The following is a 21,075-nucleotide window of genomic DNA, read 5'->3' on the forward strand; positions in this document are numbered from 1 at the left end:
CTCTTGTTTAAGGCGGGAAACTAGTGGGTGTAACATGGGAAAGAGAGAGCACCATGAGATCTCCGTAACAGCACAACGTTTGCCACCCTTACGTAACTGCAACGTTATCTCAACGTCCAGAGAGCCTTAGGAGCTGATAAGAACAAAATTAAACAACATTTGCCCTGTCCATGCAGCAGGTTGTGATGTGGTTTTAAGGCGAGGTAATTAACTTAATGGGTCTGGTCTACAGGAATGACGAGGGAAAGCTGTTGACTGACTGACGGCTACTTCCTGTTGTCGTACTGTAGGTAAGCCCATCCTCTAAAACAGGAAATGGTTCTGGACACACTGTACATCCTGTAAGGAAAATATCACTTCCTGTCTGGACACAAGCCACAGCCTCAGAGGAAAGATGCGCTCGGCAAATTAAACACCATGGCAACAGAGGGAAGTATTGACATGCAGGGGAGCGGGAGAGTAGAGCAGCTGGAGCTGTCATAGATAGACAATGATACACACACATACACAAAATAATATGCACAAACAGAACATACACACAACACACGCACAGACACTATCCAAGCAGCCAAAAGTACACGATGCACCAATGCATGATGCACCGCCTGCTGCTACAACACACACACACACATCCACTTCAAACTCACAGCTCCTTCCCCTGACATCCAGTGCAAAGTGCAACTACTCCAAAATACTGTAGTCAAACATGCAAGCTTGAACGGAACATGAATTCACAACTTCACATACACTAAAACGCAGTGTTGACAATTGCCAGGGATCCTCACGATAATATCAGGATACTATATGCATTGCGATTTTCACAATATTATACGTTTTGCGATTCGATACTGTGGTTATATGGCGATTTGATGTTCAAACATATTGCTCACTATATATGTCTGCTGCAGAGAGACAAGAGAGCATGAGAAAATGAGTTTTCACCAGTCATGGAAAGGAAAGTGCTGAAAATATGTTGGCTCACTATTTAAAAAGAAGATGCAGTCCAAGCTATAAGACGAACAATACCAGAGTTTTGGCGCAGGTACAGCCGACTAGGGCTTTCTAACTATACCATTAAAAAAAAGGTACCTACAGCATGTTCTCCACCTTGGAGTCAAAGTATTGATATAATATCGTCCAAAATAATATTGCGATATGTAACTATATCGATCCCCCCCCCCCATCACTACTAAAATGCACTCTAACACTCACCCTCACACACAACCGGTTGTATCAGCGTAGTGTGAAAGGCGAGCAATAATCCCCTTCCCTGGTGTCTCGGTAGCAGAGAGAGCGGAATGACAGGATCAAAGGCTTTCTGGAAGAGCTGTCAGAAATCAATGGAGTGAAACCGGCAAGGATTATACCCTCATGTCCTAGACACATACACACGCCTTTCACAAGACTATTCAAACATGGCTGTGGAAACACAATTGACACCACATTATACAGTTAGCATTACTGTAACTTAAAGATGGAATCTGCAGTAGGGAGAAACAGCGCCACTGGCCACCCCACCACCGTTACTATTATTTTTGTTGCCGAGCTGAGAGAGAAGAAATGGCAATACATATTGTGCTCTTCTATCGCGCGCAATGAAGTCCGAGAGGGTAAACAATGTTTGTTATTTGCAGTAACTTTTTCATTGTTGTAATATCGCAACCAGACGTGGTTGTTTCACCATTAAGGGTTCCAGCTTTAAGCAGTGGAAATACCTCTGTTCCTATACAAATGAAAGTGCTAATTAAGGAAATACAGTGATATTTAACTGCTCTACAAGTCAAATATTAAGAGACAGAGGTGGGTGTCTGGGTGATGTAGTGACTAGGTGGGGATGTACCTCAGTCCAGGGGCAAGGGAGGGGGGCTCAAATCTTCTGGGTACAGTCTGTACATATGGTGTCTCCTCCTTGGCCTTCAGAAAGCTCTTGGCCTCCTTGGAGTCAGCATCAACCTCTTTGGATACCCTGGAGACGGAAAAAGACAGACAGATACTTAAACCCGGGACTGTATTAGTGGCAGTCTAACGAACATCAGTAAATATCATCAATTACGTAAGTCTGTACATTTCTCAAGAAAAGGACACACAGACAAGAAGCCATGGGTTGGCTGGCATTGAAACAAATTCCCACTCTCTCTATAATTCTCTCACACACACACACATAAAAACATCAGTTTTTCCCAAAAAACGGCACGGCTGATGTTTCATAAACCCCTTAGGCTGGTCACTGTTTACAAGCCAATGCTTTTGGTTGAGTCCCTCGCTGGTAGTACAAGAATCCCCTCCCACACAAACACGAATCAACATTCTGTAATATCTGACAATACTTTCCCTCCATCTCCTGCCAAGTGGTAATTTTTTATTCAAGGCTATGCCTCTGCCTCTCACTCTTCTGTTTCTTCTCCCTTTCCTCCTTAAACCCTGCACTCACTTCTAGCACCCCATCTACACAACCATGTGGTCACTTAGGGCCCCTGGTCCAAAATATATATATATATATATATATATATATATATATATATATATATATATATATATATATATATATATATATATATATATATATTATGTCGGGCTTCTTACTATTGTGAGTCAGAATAGTAAAACACACCAGGTGCAGGGGGTGAGAACGTTGTGGTGATCTCCATTTGGAGTGGAGAAATAACAACAAGTAGGGCACTGACAGCTCTCAGTGTAGTTAGCTCGCATGCTAATGTTATCTAGCTAGCTAATGTTATCTGTTGTTGCTACACCGTATTCAAAATATTAGCCAGCTGGCTATGCAATTGCAGGTTATTGAGCTGGATTTGTCATAAGCATTTAGGGAAAACTCTGCCACAGATGGATAGGGGAAACCAGTATCTTTGAATTTGCCATCTATTGTTATCTCAAGTTTTGCCATGTTCCATAAATTGCGGCCGCGAGTCCGCCATAGAAATAACAATAATAAAGATGAAGCACCGGTAATATGGATAGCCTGACCAATGAACGATTTGGACTACAGATACATTTTTCTACATTGTAATGACAGGGTGCAAAATTTGGTAGGCTGCTTGCAGGCTATTTTGATGCGCTACAGCAATGCCAAATAAGTCCATGCTCATGCCATTGTTCTCATAGCTAGAAAAAGTGAAATGGCAAAGACTTTGCTCATGATGCATGTCGCAAATTATATGTAACACCATCAGTGCATCGGACACGAAACAAAACACCAAAACAAATGTAAAATCACAAAATAGATAAACAAGTTTGTGAAATTTTATTTTGCGGGTACCTTTTCATTAAAAAACAGGCACTTGTGATTTCTAACTACACTAATCAAAGCAGTAGAGAGAGCATGATCAAAACCATTCATCTTTGGGGAACAGGGGGAGCGGGCTTCCAAAATGCAATCACATGACAAGCTATTTTACCATTTATGAAATGGTCATATTGTTTAGATACAGACCAGTTTACCCAATGGATTATGATAATTTGCTGGTAAAAAAGTGGATGTGCAAAAACACAAGTTTCCACCCTGTATTTTAGAATTGCAGTAAATGTACTGCAATACTGCACATTATATCTCTCTGCCCAATGACAAAATTATAGAATTGAATTAAATGTGTTGTAAAAAATAGCTAAATTCTCTCTCCACCCATTGCAAAATGTGTAGAATTAAAGGAAAGTTGCTCTGCGTCAAGAGAGGGGCCACAAATGTTTTGCCTCGAGGTGGGGGGACCCCCAACCAAATCTCGCTTAGTGCCCCCAAAAGGCTAATGCCGACCCTGAGTGTAGTGGATGATACAGCATCTGAATCCCTCAACAGACACTGCACTCCATCAGATATAATAGACCTAACTCTTCTCAAATAGAACATAATGACTGGGATAAGATGTGTCAATACACCACTGTGTAGGAGAACAGTCCAATACTAAGGTCAACCAGTACATCCCTCTGGGGATTGCATCCATTAGGGTCTGGGTTATAGCTGCCTGTGTGCAATGGTAATCATATGTTGCAATAATTAGGGCTTTCAGAGAAAATAAACAAAGTCCTTTAATGTGCTTCATATTATATAGATAATACTACTGGTGAGACCCCGACTAAGTAAAAACACTTTCCCAGCACATTATTTGGCCTGTAAACTGACATTTGGTGTTGTAACTCATAAATCAAAATGCTACAGTATGCTGTGGAATTCAGACACTTTCTCAGGAACAATGTGAAGGTTTCAACTGTTAGGTTGCACTGCCATCAGGTGGTCAGAGTGTACATCTACCAGTATATGCATAGACCCTTCCTGTCTCAGCCTCCACTATTTATGCTGCAATATTTTATGTCTTGGAGGGCTAGGGTCAGTCTGTTATATCTGGAGTATTTCTCCTGTTTTATCCGGTGTCCTGTGTGAATTTAAGTATGCTCTCTCTCTCTCCCCGCTCTCCCTCCCTCCTCTCGGAGGACCTGAGCCCTAGGACCATGCCTCAGGACTTCCTGGCTTGATGACTCCTTGCTGTCCCCAGTCCACCTGGTCGTGCTGCTGCTCCAGTTTCAACTGTTCTGCCTGCGGCTATGGAACCCTGACCTGTTCACCGGATGTGCTACTTTGTCCCAGACCTGCTGTTTTCAACTCTCTAGAGACAGCAGGTGCGGTAGAGATACTCTGAATGATCGGCTATGAAAAGCCAACTGACATTTACTCCTGAAGTGCTGACCTGTTGCACCCTCTACAACCACTGTGATTATTATTATTTGACCCTGCTGGTCATCTATGAAGATTTGAACATCTTGTCCATGTTCTGTTATAATCTCCACCCGGCACAGCCAGAAGAGGACTGGCCACCCCACATAGCCTGGTTCCTCTCTAGGTTTCTTCCTAGGTTATGGCCTTTCTAGGGAGTTTTTCCTAGCCACCGTGCTTCTACACCTGCATTGCTTGCCATTTAGGGTTTTAGGCTGGGTTTCTGTACAGCACTTTGTGACATCAGCTGATGTAAGAAGGGCTTTATAAATCAATTTGATTGATTGTCCACCAGTGGTCTAAACTTACCGGACCTCTTCCCCAGCAAAGTCAAACACCTTAGTGATGGTGACTTTAGAGGGCTCTTTAGGCTCTGGTAGTTGAGGTTCTGATGGAGCCGAAATGGGCTTCTTCGGACTGTCTGTGGGTGCAGCCTGGTGGAGATAATAAAACAAAACAGGTGTTAAACATCAGAGTAGTGTTCCAAAAACTGAAAACTTGATTCCAATGCAAAAAACATGCACAACCACCAAACTGTAACAGGAACCCAGGTCCAACTATCATATGCCTGGTGTATCTCTACAGGCCAGGGAGTTGTTATATTTGGTGCAATACCTGCTGTTTAGTAGTAGCCTGCGGCACTGGGGTAGGTGGCTTGGATTTGTGACCAACATCACTCAGAAAACTGGCCCACAAATCATCTGCCTTCTTCTTCTTTTTCTCTTCATCCTCCTCCTTCTTGGGCCTGGGAGTAGAAAACTCTCTCTCCTCCCCCTGCTCTACTTTCTGATCCTCCACACTGCAATCATGCAGTGTCTCCTCTAACTTCAGTCCTCCTTTCTTTCTTTTCCTATGAGGATTGACAAGTGCAGTAGGAAAATACTGTACAAATATAGTAGTACATTCTCATCCACCAATTCCAGCAGACTAACAACATGGACTTTACAAGAAAAACTGAGTAAAACAAAGCAATCACTGCACACCAATGGTCTAAAAACTAAACCAAACACAAAAGTGTTGAATCACTCACCTCATGCCAATGTGTTGGCCTTTCTTCTTTTTCTTCTTGGTGACATTATCAGACTGTTGGCCATGCTGGTCATCCCCTTCCAGACCATCCTCTTTCACACATTCATTCATGTCATCTTCACTAAGGTTGTCATCTGTCATTCAATCACACAACAACCATGATTAGAATACTTGAATTGAATGACAAATACAGTAGCTTTCATCAAGCATACATTAAGAATATGACACCTACAGTGCATAACTACTGTATAGAGTGGTTATGATGTTCTGTCACGTGTAATAAAATATATTGTCAACTCTAGCATTGCATGTCTATCTGCTTGTGGAAGTAACCTTACCAGATGGGACATAGTCTTGATCTGCATTTGAAGAATAGCCATCGGAATCATAATCTGAGTAATTCATAATTTCCCCTCCAGAAAGAGCCTACACGTTCTACCAATAGTAAACACAGCGGGGAATGTATGGATAGTTGGCTAGATAGCTGTCTCCAGTAACGTCAGCAAGTTACAAAGGCAAAGCACCGGTTGTCTGACAAACCCTGGCTGTAGCTAGTATCACGCGGTTACAAAATAATTGAGAAATCTATCAACTGTTTCTAGCTGTATAGCTTATTATACCTACAACTAAATTAACGAACAAATACTAAACAAGTTTCTACACTACGAAAACGTGTGGCTTTGGTGACTAGGTACAGGGAGGAGCTCAATGAGTAATTGTCTGGTAGCTGTTGACTTCCTGTTCTACTACGGCAAGTCCACAGGATCAACAAATCGTTAAGAACGACGGGTTTATAGCAAATTTGTTGTTGGAAATTAAATACCGGTTTCTTTATTGATTGCATTGTTATATTTGTACATGTCAATACTCTTTGTAAATTATGTTCAACAAGCTAGCTAGCGTATTGCGATTGTGAAATCGTTTTTGTAGCCCTTTGAGTATGTTAACGGCGTGACGTCAAACCAAGTCGTGTTGACATCAAGCTACATGAGCTAACAGATATATTCAGGAAGATCAACCAACCCAACCCTTGTGGACTTGCTAGATCCAACTTTAATGTTCTCATGGTGTTATTCGGATATTCGTGGTCTCATGTGCATAAGACATGCATAACGGATATAACGAGATTGGATTTGTTCAGCAAATTCTTAGCTTGAATTTGGTCCCAAGGAAAAATGGCACCAATCGAGGCAACGACACATCGCTTAGCGACTTCTCAGGTGAGATTCAATCTCGCTTCGCTCTGTTGAATCCAGCCGAACAGTTTTCGCTGTAAACCTAAAGTGAATGTTTCGTTAACCGATTTAACGTAGCTAACTAGTAAGCAATCTAAGTTAACATAGCTAACGTTAGCTTATGTGAACGTACACTGAGTAGCTAATCTTGTGTTAGCTGGCAATAACAACAATATTAAGCGGACAGCTTTAAATTGCCCCTAACGTTAATCCATATATTAGTCACCAATGCAGTGGTCTTTTTTAGAGAAAGTGCCATGTGTTTGTGAGAAATATTATTATCCAGACTACTGATGTGTCTATAATGTGTAATCTTTAGCAGTTTATATTATTTCGCTGCGTTATGTAGGGGTCAGTTTTACAATATGAATGTGAAACATGGGTACTGGGTAGGTAGTATTGAATTCAGAACACGTGTCAGAGACAACAGGCATGTGTGTAATGTCTGTGTAACCCAGCATTTCCCAAACTCGGTGAACGTTTTTAGTTTTTGCCCTAACACTGAGTTTGAGTTGATTTATTCTTGCTTACAGATAAAACTTAAGAAATGCATCATTTACATTACTAATAATTGCAAAACACTAATTTAAAATACATAATACGTGACATCAATCTCAGCTCTTACTTTCTTAAAACCGCATTGTTGGTTAAGGGCTTCTAAGTAAGCATTTCACTGTAAGGTCTACTACACCTGTTGTATTCGGCGCATGTGATAAATAGAATATTGAACAATTGAAAACATTACAGGAAATGTTTCATGATGGACATTTTAAATATTAAAATGTGATTTTTTTTTTTTTTTTTTTTAAATTTAAAATTTGTTTGATACAATTTTTGGGAGAACCATTTTAAGAGCTAGAGTTATTATACAGTCTGATAGCAACTGATTCAAAAGATCAAAGCTTGGTGAATAGTTTATTATTTGAATCAGCTGTGTAGTGCTAGGGCAAAAACAGAACACGTGCACCGAGTTTGGGAAGCCCTGGTGTAACCTCTGGGCAATTCCTTGGTAACAGAATGACGCTGAGACTCCGAAGGTTCACTTTAAAATGCCCGCCATACAAAAACGATACAACTCAATGCACAAGGACTAGCTAGATTACTTTTAACAGTTAACACAGGAAATAAAATAACACATTTAGGCTACTTGAAGAACAGTGCAGATGCAAAATGTAGTAACAGAATGATGATAAAATCTCTTTATGTGACCATGTTTCCCAAAAACTGTTAAGTCTACTCTGAATTAAGATTCAAAATTCTGCAGAAATAATTAATGGGGTGTCAGCTATGACACCTTGAGCTGAAAAACAACAACAGAATGACATCATGGATACCTGATCAGTACTAAAGAAATGCATAATTATGGATATGAATGTCATTCTCTTCACGTTGATGTATCCTGAATAGGTACACAAAGGTAGAAATATGCAATATCATGCATATTTGGGTATTATTCTACAAACTGGTTATTTTAATGAGCTCTGCCCCCGAACAAGACCACATTAGGTCTGGACTGGACCAAATCTGTATCAATCATAGACTTCTGAGTTTCACAAGTTTGGACATCATCAGTACAGGGGAAAGGGGGATACCTAGTCAGTTGGACAACTGAATGTATTCAATTGAAATGTGTCTTCCGCATTTAACCCATCCCCTCTGAATCAGAGCACAGTATAGTTTAGTTGAGTATAGTTCAGTACTGTAGAGTATTATACTGTACTCTAGTTTGCTCTACTGTACTGAACTCTACTCCACTGTAGTACTGAACTCTACTCCACTGTAGTACTGAACTCTACTCCACTGTAGTACTGAACTCTACTCCACTGTAGTACTGAACTCTACTCCACTGTAGTACTGAACTATACTCCACTTTTCTTTACTGTACTGAACTGTGCTGTCCAAACTTCTGAAACTAGGCGTCTATGATTGGTTCAGATTTAGTCCGAAGTCAAGGCTATTCCGAACCTGACCAAAAATCAACGTTGAAATCAAGGCCAGGGCGGACTGACCAAATTGAAATTACTTTTCAATGTCCAGGGACGTCTTGTATTGGTTGGTGGTCAGTGGGTGAGGATGCTAGTTACAGTAAATGGAAAGAGAGTGGTGAATTTAACTGGAGAGAGAGGGGGGAAGGGGTTGCCCAGGCTGTTTTCACACTCTTGCTTTTACCACAACACAACAGAAAAAAGCGGTATACTAGTGGAAGGGAAGACCGTAACAGGTGACCCAACTGTGGTTTGTGACTACTATGATTTCCCATTGTAGACAATTCTATTGCAGTAATTCTGTTATATATTTTTCCTTCATTCTGTTACTGATTTGGTAACAGAATGATGCATTTTAATTAGGCCCACTTAATAATTAATTAACAAAATTGAATTGTCATCAGTAGAAACACGATAACTAATTGGTAGCTCTACTATTACTTTTACTATCCTCCCTCCTCATGAGGGAGAGAAATTTGAAAATATCTTAGATACAGTTCTGTGAAAGTATTTGCCCCCTTTATAATTTTGTCTACTTTGGTGTATTTTTTTTATACTGAATTATCAGATCTTCAACCAAAACCTTATATTAGATAAAGGAAACCTGAGTTTATAAATAACAAAACAAATACCAACGGTCAAGCATGGTGTGATGGTTTGGGGATGCTTTGCAGCCTCAGGACCTGTACTACTTGCCTTAATAGAAGGAACCATGAATTGTGATCTGTATCAGAGAATTGTACAGGAGAATGTCAGGCCCTCTGTCTGTGAGCTGAAGCACAGATGGGTCATAAAGCACGACAATGATCCAAAACACACAATCCAAGTCTACATGAAAATGGTTATACAGTTTTTGTTATTTGTAAACTCAGGTTCCTTTTATCCAATATTAGGTTTTGGTTGAAGATCTGATAATATTCATAATAAAAAATTGAGAGAATCAGAAAGGGGGCGAAAATGTTTTCGCAGCACTGTATGTGGGTTTTTTGGTAACAGAATTACAGTACAGTAGGCAATATTTTTTTGAACTTAAAGGCAATTAATTTCTCCAAAACTAAATATAAATGTTGATGTTAGGCAGGGGTCTTTACTTCAACATTGTGTTTCGATGTATTTCTAATATCTTTTAAGACTTTTTCTGGTTGATGTTTTTTAAGACCTCTTTTCCATTTGTTTGACCAGAAATCAAAGCATTTGCTTATTCCTAACTTTAGGATAGAAATTGGTTGGAGAAATGTGTATACATACCCTAATAAAAAAACTGACTCTTGGCTTTCCTTTGACATGCTCCTATGAACTTCGCCTGTTGGTGCTCATGGGTCCATTTACATGGAATAGCTCTATTATATCATCATGCGCTTGCAGTTTTTAAATTTTAGTCATTTAGCAGACGCTCATATCCAGAGCAACTTACAGCGGTAGTTAGGGTTAAGTGCCTTGCTCAAGGGCACATCGCCAGATTTTTTCCCCCCCCCTAGCCGGGCTTGGATTCAAACCAACGCCCTTAACCTGCCTACACTTACTTCCTTCAGTTGCTTAACTCCCTCTGCTCTTTCGCTCAGAGATGTGGTATGGAGTCTTCTTGTGGGCTGCTGTCTCTTCACTGGTGTTCCACCTCCCCGCTGCTCTCCTGGCCCTCGCCACCCTGCGACAACACAAGATGGCCCGCTTCATGCCCATCGCCATCCTACTGATGGGCATCGTGGGCCTTGTGTGTGGTGGAGTCCTTACCAGTGAGTTACTCACCTCATCTTCTGATAAGCTATAAACATGATCCATTATAGTACACAAACATCACTACTCATCAACTCAGTGCTCAAAGCCATGATGTTCAAATTATTTTATACATTGCTCTAAACAAAACAAAAATATTTGTGCTTGTAGGTGCTGCCATAGCTGGGGTTTACAAAGCAGCAGGGAAGAGGATGATCTCCTTGGAGGCCTTGGTGTTTGGAGTGGGCCAGTCCTTCTGTGTTCTCATTATATCCTTCCTCAGAGTCCTAGCTACACTCTAGCACAAGGACACAGGGATTCAAGAACGGAGTGCGAGGGGTAAGAACATGCAATCAGCAGGACGGCATATGCAAGAGACAGCTGTTCCTTCAGAGGCCTTATTTTCTATAACTGTTACCGGATGACTCTTGGTTTGATACATGATTCTTTTCCAAAGTGGTATATTTCAGGGCTAACCAGAGGCTCTGTCTTCTTCGTTCAGATTGTTGTGTGTGTGGCTGTGGCACTATACTCTGAACTAGCCTTCTCATTTTGGGAGTTATATGTGTATCATACACATGGCTGGGAATGAAACATTCCAGAAAAATTGCACTCTACAATTTGGTTGAGTAAACTCTTAAGTTTTACTGTTCAACGGCCTATACATGTCTGAGCCTGCATGCCTTTAGAGAAACACTAAAGGAGAACATTCTCTGCTCCTCCCCAAGTCATTCAGCTTAATACAATGTCTTGACTGTGAGGTGTAATATCTTTACAATGAGGCACAGTGCTCGATGATATGACATTGGTATTGACATTTTAAATATTTTAAGTCAGACATAGCTACAACTTTAAGCTTTGTTATTTCCACGTGTTTTATAGCATTAGAGATTGTCTATACTTTAACGTTCCTACTTGGGGTTTGTACATAATATTTAAGCCCATTCCAGTTTATTCTGTAAGCATAGAGGCATTCTGTATATTGCTGAGAACCATGGGGCCCTAAACTCAACTCTCGACCTCGAAGCTAGTTCCGCAGTGGTTTTTTTCATTGTTCCCTTCTAATCAAGGACTGATTCAGACCTGGGACATCAGGAGGCTGCAATTAATTGTCAAGTAGAACAGAACACCATCAGGCTCTGGACTTCAATATACCACTGCCATAAGGAATAGAGTTGATCCATCGATTTTATTCTCTTAAATATTTTTCTATGTTGTTAGGGGTATTTTCAGATTTTTTTATTTATTTTATTTTACCTTTATTTAACTAGGCAAGTCAGTTAAGAACAAATTCTTATTTTCAATGACAGCCTAGGAACAGTGGGTTAACTGCCTGTTCAGGGGCAGAACAACAGATTTGTACCTTGTCAGCTCGGGGATTTGAACTTGCAACCTTCCGGTTACTAGTCCAACGCTCTAACCACTCGGCTACCCTGCCAGATGGTTGATCAGCGGGTGACGTCCAGTGTGTATGCAACATACTTCTGAGTGAAATCTTAACATAAAACAGTAGCAGACTGGCATCAACACGCTTATAGAATTGTACATCTATTTCAAGAACCTTTGCAGCATTGCTCAGTTTTTGTTAATTTTATATTGGCCTTGGTGTTAATGGTGAACAGTATATAGGAATAGTGTAATATATTGTTACTTTGGCATTGATTATGCTAAAGGAAGAGGCAACCTCACTCTAAACCATGAATGTGAATCTAATTTCTTTAAAATCCCTTGTGGAATTTCTTAAACTTTTACCAAAGAGAACCGATTTAGTTTGAACTGAAAGCCCCCATGTCCCAAAATCCTACTTTAAGGATTTTGACAGTGTATCTTGAGTATAAATCTGGAGTCGTGTGTAAGGACAAGGGTAAAGTCAAATTTAGCAAGAAAAAAAAATCACATACCATCATAGGAAAGCACAACTTTGCAGAGATCTCTATTACATGCCAAGAGTAGCAAAGACTAGCGAAATCAAGCATTAATTACAGTTAAACTCAAATGTTTTTTAGTATTCAGCACCGCTGCATGCAGATTGTCCAAAACTACCAGCAGATTAGTGACCTCAGTGTAGTGGTCATTATAAGTGCAGTAATAATACAAGGGGTGGATTGAGAGCAGACAGGTTATAGGAATAAATTAGGATATTGAGGTTGGCTTGGCGATAACACTACTGGGTTATGAATCATTATTGTAATGTAGACATTTGTGGTGATTAAAGTTAACAGCAGGCCAGAGCTGGTCTACATCCTGGCAGTGACATGTTGAAAGCCATGCTCTGCTTATCTAAGCCTTGGACACCTCAATTCCACAGAGTTGATTTTTTTCTAAAGTTCTTTAACTTTCCTCATTGTAGCATGACTGCACACTGTTTGTTATAGATGGTTGGTTTGTCTCAATTTCCATTAAGTTAATGCTCTTTATTTACCATGTGATTTGAATCCATGGATTGATTTTGTTTTTTACAAGGTTGATTTTATTACAGTAAATTAAGTGCCAATTGTTTAATATTTTCATGTATTAAAAAATGTTTACATTAATGGTTTGAGTAGTGTATTGATTTACACCAGACTGATTTCAACTCATTTTGACAATACTGCATAACACCAGAGTAAATACTGATTATTTATCTCCTGCCTCTCCATACACACAGATGGCACTCCTGTGCCTTTACTGCCTCCACTAGCCAACTCCCAGCAGCAGCATGGCTCAGTGGCGGACGGAGGGAGTAATGTGGCGTTACCAAGGAGAAACTACACACAGATGACTCATCATGAGGGGGCCACTATCCAGGCTGCACTCCATGAGACAGCCTGGCGCTTTATATGATCATCACTGAGATAATGTTTCCTTGGCCGTTTCATGTTTTCCATGCACTTCAGGCAAAACATTTGATAAATGAATGAACCAAGGCTTTGTAGCTTTGTGCATCAAATTAAAGCAGTGAGGAAAGTGCACTTAATGACACTTCAAAATCAACTTTTTAATAATTAACAAGTATATGTATGGATTTACTCTTTTTAAAACATTTTGTTTATAATTATTTTTTTTCCATAATCTGGCGTGCAAGGCAAAGGTAGACATGATAGAAAATAGACTATGCGCAGGTCAATCCATGTGTGTCTCTGGTAAGGGGGGTTCAGTTCTTTGGTCTGATGTTTCTGCCTGTGCTGTGTGCTGCTGTGAGACAGTCTCTCCCCTCTTCTCTACTGTGCTCTCTCCCTGACTGGTCCCCACTGGGCTTGGCCCTGGCTTGTCCTCTGTTATTGGCCAGCTGTCCATCCCCTCGCCAGTCCTCTCCTCCACTGCTGTTTGGATTATTAATAAAACACAGCAGAGATTAGATTTTCAATCTCAAGGACAACAGAGAACAAGACAACCTGACTTTTTTTACAGGCAGAAAGATAAACCTAACAAAATTGAACAGAGAAAAGAAAAAAGTGTCTTGATTAGATTTATCATTCAATAAGTAATTTTTGTTTAAACCAAAACAAGGTTATTCTAGATGTTAATAGCTGCACTCTATAGCATGCTGTAAGGTAGATATTTACTGAGGGTTGTGGGCATAATGATGAAGCATCGCTTTAATAAATCTGTCACATTAAGGACCTGATATTCAGAATGCAAACAAGTATGAGAAATAATAGGATGGTAATTGCACTACAGTGTATGTGGTGCTGAGGGCCTGATGGGTGAGTTATTATTATAGAACAAAGCAGAAAGAAGGGGAGGAAGTGAGCATATGCCCATTAGTCCAAGGCTTATAGGTCCCAAACCAAACATTTGTACATTTGGCACAATGCCTCAAAAAGAGCATCCATTTTACAGCCATACACATCTTAAAATCTCTTTCAAACCATTTTCACTTAGTAACTTATTATCCCCCCATGTGTAAAAACACTCAGTATAAAATGTAATTGTCAAGATTTCTTCCTCTGAGGATTTTACTCACCATCCTTCCCCTCAGGCTGGTCCTCACTACAGGTAGGGAGCTCCCCGGGGTTGGCACGTTTCTGGGCTGGTGACCTCTGCAATCGTGGCAATGTTGCCTTCAGCTCTGAGAAGGAGAGGAAAGAAACAACCTGCCTCAGGAATTTTCCTCATATCCAAAGTGCAGCAGGACATCTATGAACACAGCTAGTATTTTCAATGTATTTGACACACACCTGTGTCAATCAATACATTAGAATCAGCGATTCCACTGAGTCTTTCTGGGTAAGTCTCTAAGAGCTTGAACACCTGGATTTTACAATATTTGCACATTATTCCTTAAGGAATTCTTCAAGCGCTGTCAAGTTGGCTGTTGAATCTTGCTAGACAGACATTTTCAAGTCTAGCCATAGGTTTTCAAGCCGATTGAAGTCAAAACTGTAACTCAGGAACATTCAATGTCATCTTGGTAAGCAACTACAGTGTATATTTGGACCTGTGTTTTAGGTTTTTGTCCTGCTGAAAGGTGAATTTGTCTCCCAGTGTCTGTTAGAAAGTGGACTGAACAAGGTTTTCCTCTAGGATGTTGCCTGTGTTTATTTTTATTATAAAAATTCCCTAGTCCTTGCTGATGACAAGCATACCCATAACATGATGCAGCCACCACCATGCTTGAAAATATGAAGAGTGGTACTCCGTGATGTATTTTGTTGGATTGTATTTGTATTCTGTACAGGCTTCCCTCTTTTCACTCTGTCATTTAGGTTAGTATTGTGGAGTAACTATAATGTTGTTGATCCACCTTCAGTTTTCTCCTATCACAGCCATTAAACTGTTTTAAAGTCACTATTGGCCTCATGGTGAAATCCCTGAGCGGTTTCTTTCCTCTCCGGCAACTGAGTTAGGAACAATGCCTGTATCTTTGTAGTAACTGAGCGTATTGCGAGGCATTGGAAAACCTCCCTGGTCTTTGTGGTCGAATCTGTTTAAAATTCACTGCTCGACTGAGGGACCTTACAGATAATTGTATGTGTGGGGTACAGAGATGAGGTAGTCACTCAAAAATCATGCTAAACACTATTATTGCACACAGAGTGAATCCATGCTACTTGTTAAGCAAATATTTACTCCTGAACTTGTTTAGGCTTGCCATAACAAAGGGGTTGAATACTTATTGACTCAAGACATTTCAGCTTTTAATTTTTTATGAATTTGTAAAAATGTCTAAAAACAATGTTTTTCCACTTTGACACTATGGCGTATTGTGTGTAGGCCAGTGACACAAGCTACATTTAATACATTTTAAATTCAGACTAACACAACAAAATGTTAAAAAGGTCAAGGAGTGTGAATAGTTTTTAAAGGCACTGTATACACACAGTATAGGCTTTATATGGCTCTGATCCTCTGCAGTAGCCTGTGGTGTCCAGCAGGAAGTGCTCTCTCTCTGCTGCTGAGCTCACCTTCATAGTCCAGCAGAGCAGCATGTTCTCGGAGGAGAGAGTCGTCGTAGACAGACACAGCTCTCCGCTGGGGAGAGGGCTTCATGCGGGGCCGGGGTTTAGGAAGGCTCTCTAGGGGACGACCAAGACACACAGGACTCAGATACACAATCACACACAACATAACTGGAGTTGGGTTTAGGCACTTGACACTTGAGTCACAATGACATTCATGTTCAAAAAAAGACCAGACCAGGCATTGCACTACCCAACACATGTTTGGCTCACATGTTTGGGATGCCATCCTCTGCCATAATCTGAACCCAAAACCAATACAGTCCAACTCCTGGCAAATGGACTCCCAAGATTGATCTCAGCTCTGTTCGATTGTGTAAAACAATCTTTCCAATACAGACAAGTGCATTAGGAGCTGCCATCCACAAAATATTACAGTATATGAAAACAGAGAGACACTGAAGTAATTATGATCTGAGCATTCACTGTTCTTGCATTATTTAATATTAAGCTCATAATGGAAGACAAATAATCAAAGAGAGTTGGAGAGAAAGAGAAGAGACAAATACAAGCTAGCTTGGTCTTTTTCTGCTCAGACAGAAAAACACCAAAGCTGCTCATATGTTTTGTCACCAAGGAGAAGTGAGGACTGTATATAAGTGTACCTTCAGTAACTGATTGTGCTCTCTCAGAGCGCTCCCTGCTCTCCAGGGCAGAGGGTCCCCTGCGTGGCGATGGGGCAGGAGGAGTCTCCTTGCGGGGGGAGGGGCAGGGGGGCTCCCTCTGCTGGGGCTGGGTCTGGCTCTGGGAGGGCTCTGGTTCCATTGGCTGGGTCTCTGGGCCTGTGGCTTTGCTTGGCTGCCGGGGGAACCCCGGGGACGTCCTAGCTGCAGCAGGGGGCTGCTGGGGGGCAGGGAGAGGGGGTTTGGCTGCCACTGTGGGCTTGGGAGGGAGGGGGCCGATGGGTCGTCCTGGGAGGAGGGGCTTATCTGTTCGGGGAGCCTCCAGAGGAGTTAGGCCTGCTCTGATTGGCCACCTGGTGTCTGAGGAGAGAAGGGCGGTAGCACTGAAGTCATTACTGCAACATAACATTTACATATTGGTTTGGAGTATGGGTGGATTTATAACATGGACATCCATTCACCAGCTTTAAGTGTCAGAATTACCTGAAGCTGATGTGGACATAGTGCGAGGCTTCATCAACGTGGTTGGAGGTTCAGGTTTTTTGTCAAGAATTGCACCTGAGAAAGAGAAGAAGATTATAGCAAACGGGGAAGTTCACCTACACATACGATGAGCCCCTCCATAATTGAAGCAGCCTGACACGGAAAAAAACGAACAAATACACACTAAAAAGACATCAAAGGGAGCTGTCACTGTCACCTTTAGAGCACAAGCCATTGGCTGATAGTGCCGAGTTCCCCTCTGAGTGGATGTGTGAACTGACCCCTGACCTCCAGCACTGAGTGACAGATGGACGAAATGACTCCCAGGCTGGCCTGTCTGTGTAGCTCTGACCTCCCGTGAGCCTCTCTGACCTGCTCTAAATTTCGGTCAACTCCAGGTATCACTTTTATTTATAGATGTAGGATTGATTTCTCTGTTAACCTTTACCTCTCTGGTCTTCTCACTGGCCTTCACCATCTGAAGGTGAATTTGACAGAAATAAGCACAGTTTTTACATTTCTATCAAATCAAAATTCAGAAGAATATTATCTATAGGTTCCTTTGTATTTTCAAGGGTTACTCAAGAAGCACAACAACTGCAGTTGACATTATACTAGCATCTACTGTCAAATCACATCACTAGTGTCACAGCAACACTTTTACTTGACAGTCTACAATTCAACAACTATAAGATGAGACATTGACATCTAGCGCAACCAGCCAACTCTAAGTTGACTTAGTCTCCACGTCTACAGCAAACCTGAGATGCTGCCACATTCCTATCAGCAGGAAAGGATCTGTAGAGGAGACCGGGGGTTGGATGTCACACAGTATGTGTGTGTGTGTGGGGGGGGCTGTGTAATAATTTCAAGATACAAATGTGTGTCCTCTATAGGAGAGATCATCCATCTGGTCAATTCAGGTCAGGATAACAAAACACTGAGGTGAGAGGAATAACTGCATTTTTCATCTGTGAAATTAAATATTAATATGCTTGTTATTTCTTTAATAAATAGTTGTATGATGGGAGTATATTTTTTTGAAAATAGGAAAGGGAGAGCTTTATTTCAAGCCTATTTGTGAGTTCCTAGATCAAGCCATGTGGTAACTAGCATCTTAATTAGCATGCTAATTAAGATTGGGAATGGTTGTCACATTGATGTTTAGGTTGCTTGTCACATTCTGACAACCATCTCCATTGTAACAATGTGCCCAGTAAGCTAAATTACATTGAGAAGATGCATAGAATACTTGTTTTCTGGATGTTGAAAAGACAGTACAGTACAATAGAGTTTAATTCAGCAGAGTACAGTACAGTACAGTTTAATTCAGTATAGTAGAGTACAGCAAAGTAGAGTACCGTACAGTTGAGTTTAATTCAGTAGAGTACAGTACAGTTGAGATAGAATACAGTATAGTATAATGTATTGTATTCTACTGAACTATACTCTACTGAATACACTACTTTTCTTGACTGTACTCTACTGTATACTGTGCTGTCAAAACTTGGGAAACATGGATGTCTATGATTGGTTCTGTTTTGGTCCGTTCCGAACCTGCTTCTCCAACAGAGTCAGCAACATTCACAAACACGCACACCTCTTCCTGTTTGAAAAACCATTCCTTGTTTTCAACAAAACATTGAGTTAACACAAATGGTTTACAGCTTTACTTTTTTCACTTATGAATATACTACACGTGACAAGTATAGGGACAGCATGGAGGAGCAATTCAACAGGTCGGATATGAGGCGTATGTGGCAGGGGCTTCTAACGATAAAGGATTACAAAAATAAAGCCTGTCATGTCTCGGACACCAATGCAAAACGACCGAGCTGCCGAGGAGAGCCTCTGAGGAGAACTTGAGTTACAGTGGGGCAAAAAAGTATTTAGTCAGCCACCAATTGTGCAAGTTCTCCCACTTAAAAAGATGAGGCCTGTAATTTTCATCATAGGTACACTTCAACTATGACAGACAAAATGAGAAAAAAAAAATCCAGAAAATCACATTGTAGGATTTTTTATGAATTTATTTGCAAATTATGGTGGAAAATAAGTATTTGGTCAATAACAAAAGTTTATCTCAATACTTTGTTATATACCCTTTGTTGGCAATGACAGATGTCAAACGTTTTCTGTAAGCCTTCACAAGGTTTTCACACACTGATGCTGGTATTTTGGCCCATTCCTCCATGCAGATCTCCTCTAGAGCAGTGATGTTTTGGGGCTGTTGCTGGGCAACACGGACTTTCAACTCCCTCCAAAGATTTTCTATGGGGTTGAGATCTGGAGACTGGCTAAGCCACTCCAGGACCTTGAAATGCTTCTTACGAAGCCACTCCTTCATTGCCCGGGCGGTGTGTTTTGGATCATTGTCATGCTGAAGGATCATCCAAATGCTCTCTAGCAAACTTCAGACGGGCCTGGACATGAACTGGCTTAAGCAGGGGGACACGTCTGGCACTGCAGGATTTGAGTCCCTGGCAGCGTAGTGTGTTACTGATGGTAGGCTTTGTTACTTTGGTCCCAGCTCTCTGCAGGTCATTCACTAGGTCACCCCGTGTGGTTCTGGGATTTTTGCTCACCGTTCTTGTGATCATTTTGACCCCACGGGGTGAGATCTTGCATGGAGCCCCAGATCGAGGGAGATTATCAGTGGTCTTGTATGTCTTCCATTTCCTAATAATTGCTCCCACAGTTGATTTCTTCAAACCAAGCTGCTTACCTATTGCAGATTCAGTCTTCCCAGCCTGGTGCAGGTCTACAATTTTGTTTCTGGTGTCCTTTGACAGCTCTTTGGTCTTGGCCATAGTGGAGTTTGGAGTGTGACTGTTTGAGGTTGTGGATAGGTGTCTTTTATACTGATAACAAGTTCAAACAGGTGCCATTAATACAGGTAATGAGTGGAGGACAGAGGAGCCTCTTAAAGAAGAAGTTACAGGTCTGTGAGAGCCAGAAATCTTGCTTGTTTGTAGGTGACCAAATACTCATTTGCAAATAAATTCATTAAAAATCCTACAATGTGATTTTCTGGATTTTTTTCCCTCATTTTGTCTGTCATAGTTGAAGTGTACCTATGATGAAAATTACAGGCCTCTCTCATCTTCTTAAGTGGGAGAACTTGCACAATTGGTGGCTGACAATGCGTTTTTGCCCCACTGTATGTGCTTACGGTCTCCACGGTGGACATATTTATGTCATTCAAACCTGTTAACCCTTGCGAGGCTGCCGGCCTAGACGGCATCCCTAGACGCACCCTCAGATAATGTGCAGACCAGGTAGCTGTTGTGTTTTTGGACATTTTCAATCTGTCTCTAGCTCAGGCCTGCTTCAAGATGTCCACTATCATCCGGTGCCCAAGAAAGTGAAAATAACTGAACGACTACCAACCCGTTACACTCACTTTCGTCATCATGAAGTTCTTCGAGAGGCTAGTAAATACTACTACCCAAACCGACCCTCTGCTCCCTCTATGTACATTTGTACAGGGTAAAAGGGATCTTGAAGAAGGAAGGCTATCACTCCATTTTGCAACGCTATGCCATACCCTGTGGACGGCGCTTAATTGGAGCCACTTTCGGCCTACAACAGGGCAATGACCCAAAGCACAGCTCCAAACTATGCAAGAACTGTTTAGAGAAGAAGCAGTCAGCTGGTATTCTGTCTATAATGGAGAGGTCAACACAGTCACCGGATCTCAACCCTATTGAGATGTTGTGGGGGCAGCTTGACCATATGGTACGTAACTAGTGCCCATCAAGCCAATCCAACTTGTGGGAGGTGCTTCAGGAAGCATGGGATGAAATCTCTTCAGATTACCTCAACAAATTGACAACTAGAATGCCA

The 21,075-nt window shown here is 41.2% G+C and overlaps 3 protein-coding genes across 7 annotated transcripts in view; 1 reads left to right on the forward strand and 2 right to left on the reverse strand.

The window, feature by feature from the left end:
* Window positions 1–6,486, reverse strand: part of LOC110494926 (craniofacial development protein 1) — a 51,553-nt gene extending 45,067 nt beyond the window's left edge. The window contains exons 1-5 of one of the 2 annotated variants that reach the window (XM_036954576.1): window positions 6,088–6,486; window positions 5,751–5,883; window positions 5,336–5,570; window positions 5,030–5,154; window positions 1,841–1,966 (exon numbers count right to left, since the gene is read on the reverse strand). In XM_036954576.1, the coding sequence (XP_036810471.1) occupies window positions 1,841–1,966; window positions 5,030–5,154; window positions 5,336–5,570; window positions 5,751–5,883; window positions 6,088–6,154 (686 nt within the window). In that variant the 5' untranslated portion in view covers window positions 6,155–6,486. The remainder of the gene's footprint in view (window positions 1–1,840; window positions 1,967–5,029; window positions 5,155–5,335; window positions 5,571–5,750; window positions 5,884–6,087) is intronic. The other variant, XM_021570267.2, reaches the window with a different exon arrangement.
* Window positions 6,487–6,516: 30 nt separating this feature from the next.
* On the forward strand, window positions 6,517–13,730 carry LOC110494936 (transmembrane protein 170A). Of its 3 annotated transcripts, none has more exons than XR_005037694.1 (4): window positions 6,517–6,969; window positions 10,532–10,702; window positions 10,854–12,472; window positions 12,505–13,216. XR_005037694.1 is itself a non-coding variant. In XM_021570282.2 (4 exons), the coding sequence occupies exons 1-3, from the start codon at window positions 6,855–6,857 to the stop codon at window positions 10,982–10,984; spliced, it is 417 nt and encodes a 138-aa protein (XP_021425957.1). In that variant the 5' UTR covers window positions 6,517–6,854; the 3' UTR covers window positions 10,985–11,021; window positions 13,330–13,730. The 3 variants fall into 3 exon arrangements, 2 of the variants coding, with proteins under 2 accessions (XP_021425957.1, XP_021425951.1); XM_021570282.2 differs by lacking the exon at window positions 12,505–13,216 and adding an exon at window positions 13,330–13,730 and having other exon boundaries at window positions 10,854–11,021; XM_021570276.2 differs by having other exon boundaries at window positions 10,854–13,216.
* Window positions 13,639–21,075, reverse strand: part of LOC110501833 (capping protein, Arp2/3 and myosin-I linker protein 3) — a 36,060-nt gene continuing 28,623 nt past the window's right edge. The window contains exons 35-39 of one of the 2 annotated variants that reach the window (XM_036954547.1): window positions 17,230–17,304; window positions 16,729–17,106; window positions 16,070–16,180; window positions 14,629–14,733; window positions 13,639–13,981 (exon numbers count right to left, since the gene is read on the reverse strand). In XM_036954547.1, coding sequence (XP_036810442.1) covers window positions 13,785–13,981; window positions 14,629–14,733; window positions 16,070–16,180; window positions 16,729–17,106; window positions 17,230–17,304 — 866 coding nt within the window. In that variant the 3' untranslated portion in view covers window positions 13,639–13,784. Of the gene's footprint in view, window positions 13,985–14,628; window positions 14,734–16,069; window positions 16,181–16,728; window positions 17,107–17,229; window positions 17,305–21,075 lie in introns of both variants that reach the window. The other variant, XM_036954544.1, reaches the window with a different exon arrangement.

This window comes from Oncorhynchus mykiss, chromosome 2 (assembly GCF_013265735.2).
Source record: "Oncorhynchus mykiss isolate Arlee chromosome 2, USDA_OmykA_1.1, whole genome shotgun sequence".
Classification (NCBI taxonomy): Eukaryota; Metazoa; Chordata; class Actinopteri; order Salmoniformes; family Salmonidae; genus Oncorhynchus; species Oncorhynchus mykiss.

Coding starts and splice junctions, on each gene's coding strand:
- LOC110494936 (XM_021570282.2), top strand. CDS start 6,855: ATGCATAACGGATATAACGAGATTGGATTTGTTCAGCAAATTCTTAGC. Junction 6,970..10,531: donor ATCGCTTAGCGACTTCTCAG/GTGAGATTCAAT, acceptor TCTTTCGCTCAG/AGATGTGGTATGGAGTCTTC. Junction 10,703..10,853: donor GTGTGGTGGAGTCCTTACCA/GTGAGTTACTCA, acceptor TTGTGCTTGTAG/GTGCTGCCATAGCTGGGGTT.